This window comes from Sebastes umbrosus, chromosome 7 (assembly GCF_015220745.1).
Source record: "Sebastes umbrosus isolate fSebUmb1 chromosome 7, fSebUmb1.pri, whole genome shotgun sequence".
NCBI lineage: Eukaryota > Metazoa > Chordata > Actinopteri > Perciformes > Sebastidae > Sebastes > Sebastes umbrosus.
The window spans coordinates 29438326-29445664 of NC_051275.1; the positions used below are offsets into that span (position 1 = coordinate 29438326).

Consider the following 7339-nt stretch of genomic DNA (forward strand, 5'->3'; position numbering starts at 1 on the left):
TCAAAATGTATATCCTCTTACAATGTTTAAACTAGAAAATCCACTATAATAGATAGTTACCACTTTTTAAAAGATTTTATACAGATTTTTAAATTCCTTTTAGTTTTTAAGTTACTCTCATTTCCATACTCTCCTTTCATTCTCCATTTACTACAACTCATAAGATAAGAAGTATAATAAATAAATAAAAATAACAATTGAACAAGATACAACCATCATTCCATCTTCCATACCTTTATTTATATCTCAGTAAACACCGACTCCGACACTTCATGTTGGTTTTAAAACTCTGAGGCCTTTTTCCCTATTTATGGTCCACATGGTCTCTTTTTTGTAGCCTAATAATGCATGTTGCATCAACACTGCAATGCACAATCATGCTATTTACATCTCTTTTTTTCAGGACAAACTGGGCTATTAGAATATGTACTGTATGCCGCAGTGACGTCACATGAATCGGCACAAATACAAAAGTGGAAATTGAATCTCAGATATTTATTCAAATCACACATAACACAATAGTGAACAAGACTTTTGGCTGTTGAAATTTGTTCTTCTAGGCCCTGGTGATCAAGGGAAATCAGCAAACATTATAGACAACACAGATCAAAAACTATTAACATTACAGAAGCCAAATAAAATGTGTTGTACGGCAACATCAGCGCCCAGCAGCAAAGATACGCTTCCGCCATTTGGACTGAAAGCGAATACTGGACGCCGGTAAAACGTCCGCCTACAAAGTGCTGTACAAAAGTAAAACAAAATAATTTCTATTCCATTGTCATATTAAACTGAAATGGCCTGTGTTGAACAATAAAATATAATAAATATAATAAGTGTTTTCAGTCCAAAATGGCGGCAGAGGCTGTTTTTTGATATCATTTGTGACATCACAAATGTACACAAATCCTGACAGGATTTTTTCAAAAGCACAGTTTCTGAATACGGGCTGTGTGAATTTCTCTGTGGATTGAGCGTTTCAATACTTTCACAGTATTTATACAGCACTTAAACCTGCTTTATAATATAAAAGACGTGAAAATCTCACTTTTTACATGATGTCACAGTGACCACAGTTCCTGAGTTGAGTCACTTACATTTCCTGTCACTTTTTTAATGTGCCCTCCCATCTATCATTTTCAACCTCTAACCTCACTCCACGCAGATAAAGAGCAGAGGGAGGAACTAATGTGTCGTGCACTTATAGAGCGCAGCATTCAGTAAAGCACACAGACACATTGCTCTTCTCATCAGGTAGACATGAACAACACAATTGAAGATGGAATCAAGCCACAGCCGGTTTATGCTGTGATCCATGGCTGTTTTTTGGCACTGGGTCTGCCTCTCAATGCGGTTTCACTGTGGATTCTGCTGAGACACCACGGCCTCAAATCGCCCAGTGCCGTCTTCATGGTCAACCTGGCCATCTCTGACCTGCTGCTCGTCATCTCCTTACCCATGAGGGTCTACTTTTACGCCACGGGCACCTGGCCACTGAGCAAAGAGGCATGCGTCTGGATAATATCGCTCTATTGCAACAACATCCGCTCCAGCGCCATCTTCATCACCTTCATCAGCGTGGACCGGCTGCTGGCTGTGGTTTATCCTCTGAGGTCGCGCCATCTTCGAACCGCTTCCAACGCCTTGAAAGCTGCTGGACTCGTTTGGGTGTTTATCGTGGTGATGAACATCCCAGAGAGAGTTGAATTTTCAAGATTTTTAGAGAACTTCAATAGATCCGCCTGTTTTGAATATCCCCGTCAGAGTCACCATCCGCATCATCATATATTAGCTGTGACTTATTTTCAGTCTGTGTTAGTGCTCACCATGCTGGCAGTCAACATCGTGTGCACCACTTTGGTGTCTTGGACTCTACGCAGTCATCTGAATAACTCTGCAAGGGTCAACAACAAAGTGAATGTCATGCTAATTTTTGTCATGAACTTGGTTATTGTTACCATATGTTTCTTGCCGATGTCGATTGGTATCTTAGGATTTGGGGTACCTACGCGTAGAGCTTTAGTATGTCTTGCTACTGTGAACTGCTGTCTGGATCCACTGTTGTATTACTTCTCTCTGGATGCCTTCTGGAAGAAAAAAGAGGATACAGATCTTCCAAGAGAACAGTAGACAAAGGACAGACTATTTTCATGAGATGGCATCAGATTTTCCATGTTTTCCATTCTAATTTTCCTATTTTTCAGCAAAATAGTTTGTTTGGGTGTGTCATGCTCATTTTGGCTTGTTTCTGAAAGTTGTAGATCTCGTGAGAGATGGGGAAACGCTCGGCTTGTAAATATACAGGTGTCATGCTTAATTCATGTTTAAAGGCTGTAACATGTCCATAAAGAGTACAAACAGTTTCAGGAGAAATGATGACTCTTTAAGAAATATTGACATTTTGCAAAATACTTTTATTTCCTTTCTTGCAGAGAGTTAGATGAGAAGATTGAAACCACTCACTCAGTAGTACCCTGATATAAAACTAGAGCCTAGAGGCTTTTAAAGACAAGTTGTCAGAGGTGGAAATTTCACACAGACACCGTTTTAAAAGAAAGTTATTTAAAAGAATTGTATGTTGGCACAGTTCAAGCCATCACATTGTTTAAGAAACTTTTTACTAAAACAATAAAGGTGGTGCAGTAAAGCAAAATGTGTAAAGTGAGGAGTAAAATGCATTTTTCATCATGTTAATATGTAACAATATGTAAAAATAAAATGTTTCTATCACTTTAATACTCTTGGAGATATATCAAAAATAAAAGTTGAATTCTATTAAACCCTTTTGAGCTCAATATTTCAAAATGTATATCCTCTTACAATGTTTAAACTAGACACTCCACTATAGTAGTTACCACTTTTTAAAAGATTTTATACAGATTTTTAAATTCCTTTTAGTTTTTAAGTTACTCTAATTTCCATACTCTCCTTTCATTCTCCATTTACTACAACTCATAAGATAAGAAGTATAATAAATAAATAAAAATAACAATTGAACAAGATACAACCATCATTCCATCTTCCATACCTTTATTTATATCTCAGTAAACACCGAATCTGACACTTCATGTTGGTTTTAAAACTCTGAGGCCTTTTTCCCTATTTATGGTCCACATGGTTTCTTTTTTGTAGCCTAATAATGCATGTTGCATCAACACTGCAATGCACAATCATGCTATTTACATCTCTTTTTTCAGGACAAACTGGGCTATAAGAATATGTACTGTATGCCGCAGTGACGTCACATGAATCGGCACAAATACAAAAGTGGAAATCAACAAACATTGTAGACAACACAGATCAAAAACTATTAACATTACAGAAGCGAAATAGAATGTGTAAAACGGCAACATCAGCGCCCAGCAGCAAAGATACGCTTCCGCCATTTTGCACTGAAAGCGAATACCGGACGCCGGTAAAACGTCCGCCTACAAAGTGCCGTACAAAAGTAAAACAAAATTATTTCTATTCCATTGGCATATTCTACTTTGTGACATCACAAATATACATAAATCCTGCCATTTTTTTTTCAAAGCACAGTTTCTGAATACGGGCTGTGTGTATCTTCTGTGGATTGAGTGTTTAAATACTTTCACAGTATTTATACAGCACTTAAACCTGCTTTATAATATAAAAGACGTGACATTATGAGACTTTTAAAGTAAATTTGTTTATTCGTTAATGTCACAGTGACCACAGTTCCTGAGCTGAGTCACCTACATTTCCTGTCACTTTTTTAATCTGCCCTCCCAATCTGACATTTTCAACTTTTAACCTCACTCCACGCAGATAAAGAGCAGAGGGAGGAACTGATGTGTCGTGCACTTATAGAGCGCAGCATTCAGTAAAGCACACAGACACATTGTTCTTCTCATCAGGTAGACATGAACAACACAATGGAAGATGGATTTGAGCCAAAGCCGGTTTATGCTGTGATCTATGGCTGTATTCTGGCACTGGGTCTGCCTCTCAATGCGGTTTCACTGTGGATTCTGCTGAGACACCACGGCCTCAAATCGCCCAGTGCCGTCTTCATGGTCAACCTGGCCATCTCTGACCTGCTGCTCGTCATCTCCTTACCCATGAGGGTCTACTTTTACGCCACGGGCACCTGGCCACTGAGCAAAGAGGCATGCATCTGGATCACAATGCTCTTTCGCAACAACATCCGCTCCAGCGCCATCTTCATCACCTTCATCAGCGTGGACCGGCTGCTGGCTGTGGTTTATCCTCTGATGTCGCGCCATCTTCGAACCGCTTCTAACGCCTTGAAAGCTGCTGGACTCGTTTGGCTGTTTGTGGTGGTGGTGAACATCCCAGAGAGAGTTGGATTTTCAAGACTTTTAAAGAACCTCAATGGATCCACCTGTTTTGAATATCCCCATCATCCTCCCCGTCCACTTCATGATAAAATGGTAATGGCTTATTTTCAGTCTGTGTTAGTGTTCACCATGCTGGCAGTCAACATCGTGTGCACCACTTTGGTGTCTTGGACTCTACGCAGACATCTGAATAACTCTGCAAGGGTCAACAACAAAGTGAATGTCATGCTAATTTTTGTCATGAACTTGGTTACGTTCACCATATGTTTCTTGCCTTTGTCGATTGGTTTATTAAGATTTGGGACATCTACGATAACACCTTTAGTATGTCTTGCTACTGTGAACTGCTGTCTGGATCCACTGTTGTATTACTTCTCTCTGGATGCCTTCTGGAAGAAAAAAGAGGATACAGATCTTCCAAACGAACAGTAGATAAAGGACCTGCTATTTTCATGAGTTAGATGAGAAGATTGATACCACTCACTCAGTAGTGCCCTGATATAAAACGAGAGCCTAGAGGCGTTTAAAGACAAGTTGGCACAGGTGGAAATTTCACACAGACACCGTTTTAAAAGAAAGTTATTTAAAAGAATTGTGTGTTGGCACAGTTCAGGCCATCACATTGATTAAGAGATTTTGTACAAAATCAATAAAGGTGGTACAGTAAAGCAAAATGTGTAAAGTGAGGAGTAAAATGCATTTTTTTATGTAAATATGTAACAATGTATGCAAAAATAAACTGTTTCATTGCTTTTTATTTTTGCTGCTTTTATTGCTTTATTTATAACTAAGTTAGCTAGCTAGCTAGATTTGGGGAAGTACAGTGCTCCAGGGATGAAGATTTTTTTTTAGGCTTACCAGGAAGTTAGTATTACCCTGGTTCCCTCGACAAAAAGCTAATGGGACATTGGGTTTTGGATTGTTGCAGAAAATAAGCTCTCTGGCAAACACACATTTAGAATATTTACACGTTTTGTTCAGTAGATAATCTTCACAAATGAACACCATTTATATCATTTTTGAAGTGTAAAAAGCTAACATCAGGCTATAAACAAACTACACCACGGTCGCATTTGCGACTTTGCCTCGTAATATTACGACTTTTATTCTCGTAAAGTTATGACTTTATTCTCGTAATATTACGACTTTTTTTCTCGTAAAGTTATGACTTTATTTTTGTAATTTTACGACTTTTTTTCTCGTAAAGTTATGACTTTATTCTCGTAATTTTACGACTTTTTTCTCATAATATTACGACTTTTTCCCGTAAAGTTATGACTTTATTCTCGTAATATTACGACTTTTTTCTCATAATATTACGACTTTTTCCCGTAAAGTTATGACTTTATTCTCGTAATTTTACGACTTTTTTCTCATAATATTACGACTTTTTCCCGTAAAGTTATGACTTTATTCTCATAATATTACGACTTTTTTCTCGTAATATTATGTATTTTTCTCGTAAAGTTATGACTTTTTTCTCGTAATAGTATGTATTTTTCTCGTAAAGTTATGACTTCATTCTCGTAAAAAAAAATAAAAATGATAAATTAAGCCATTTTAGGCAAAAAATAAAAATAAATAATCTGTCTGAAGCCACAAAACATTTGAGCATTGTGATGACACAGTTTAATAGCCCTCCTGTTGTCTTCGGGTCAAATTGACCCAAAGACAACAGGAGGGTTAAAACATTTTAACAAAATAAGTATTTCTGTGCTTAACTAGACAGAACTAATGAATGATTTAACAGTGTCGATAGTTTGAGTGGAATAAACTCTCTTATTGGAAGAAATAATTATTCTTATTTTTTAATTATTATTCATGATATTTATGCTTATCTTTCATATTTATAAATGATCAAAGGAGCCAGACTGAGGTCGTTAAAGGGCCGGATTCAGCCCACCCCCCCTGGTCTAGCACATAACACCGTAAAAACCATAACATTGTAATTCTTTTTACATTTTGATTTCTATATCAATAATATAGCGTGTTAATCAGTGAACTTGAGAGATGTTGGTATGCAGATTATGAACAGAGCCATGCAAGCTGTGTCCCCCTGTTTCCAGTCTTTATGCTTCAAGCTGAGCAAATAAGTGTATTTACCAAGATAGATACCTAGATTACCTCATGTGCAGACTTGAAATGATCCAAAAGTAATCGTTGCAAATGCAATTAGCCATTGAGGATCGGCAAAGTCTGCACTGACTGGATATCCTCTGACATTAACCTAATATTACACAATACCCGGTCAAATGAGGCCACTGATGGAACATGATGTGCTTTTCTGGTTAAAACCCACACAGATATGAAGAGTGGAAAAAAATGATGTAATCATTCTCACTTCCGTTGTGTAGCAGAAAGATGTGATGCAAGAGCTAGATGAAGATGATGACATTAGAAAACAAGTAGAATTAGCTACTTGATGCAACACTGTGGGAAAACCATTTCACAGCACACCAATAACAAAAGTATGTATGAGAGTAAATGGTAAGTAAATATGAGAACAAGCTTTGAAAGAATTAAAAAATCATGGTTAAATCATTTGTTGTAGAGGCCCAAACATGGACACACTGGTTTATTTGTCTTAAAATCTGGACAAATTAAACCAAAACTATTTTTTTTTTTTATAATTTGGGTAAAACACATACAAAAAATTGCTGATTGATGATTATAATATATGTAGATGACTATTTAAGTGAGTTGTTATAATTAAATAATGACAGAAACATTTACAAAGTTGAAAAGTGTGAAAAATTAATTCTGACCACAATAATCTGGGTTTATTATAATTTGGGTAAAAACCCATTTAAGAAAATACTACATTATAATATGTGTAGCTGATGTGACGGCCCCTGCCTCACTACTGAGATGCCAGTGTGGATTTGGCCATTCATTCTTTCCCTGTGTCCTTGAAGGTATCACGGGAGAGGATGCCTGATGCAGAGCACCTGATGCTGGCGCGTCCTGAGTATAAAAGCCCCAATCAAGTGCTGCTCTGCCCTCTTTTCCTTCACCTG

General features: G+C 37.3%; 2 protein-coding genes across 2 annotated transcripts; both read left to right on the forward strand.

Moving 5' to 3' along the window:
* Nucleotides 1–1260: 1260 nt before the first annotated feature.
* On the forward strand, nt 1261–2131 carry LOC119491645 (lysophosphatidic acid receptor 6-like). The gene has a single exon (XM_037775799.1). It carries the CDS (start codon nt 1261–1263, stop codon nt 2128–2130), a length of 870 nt encoding a protein of 289 aa, XP_037631727.1. The 3' UTR covers nt 2131.
* A 1753-nt stretch (nt 2132–3884) lies between these two features.
* Nucleotides 3885–4754, forward strand: LOC119491646 (lysophosphatidic acid receptor 6-like). The gene has a single exon (XM_037775800.1). It carries the CDS (start codon nt 3885–3887, stop codon nt 4752–4754), a length of 870 nt encoding a protein of 289 aa, XP_037631728.1.
* Nucleotides 4755–7339: the final 2585 nt, after the last annotated feature.

Coding starts and splice junctions, on each gene's coding strand:
- LOC119491645 (XM_037775799.1), top strand. CDS start 1,261: ATGAACAACACAATTGAAGATGGAATCAAGCCACAGCCGGTTTATGCT.
- LOC119491646 (XM_037775800.1), top strand. CDS start 3,885: ATGAACAACACAATGGAAGATGGATTTGAGCCAAAGCCGGTTTATGCT.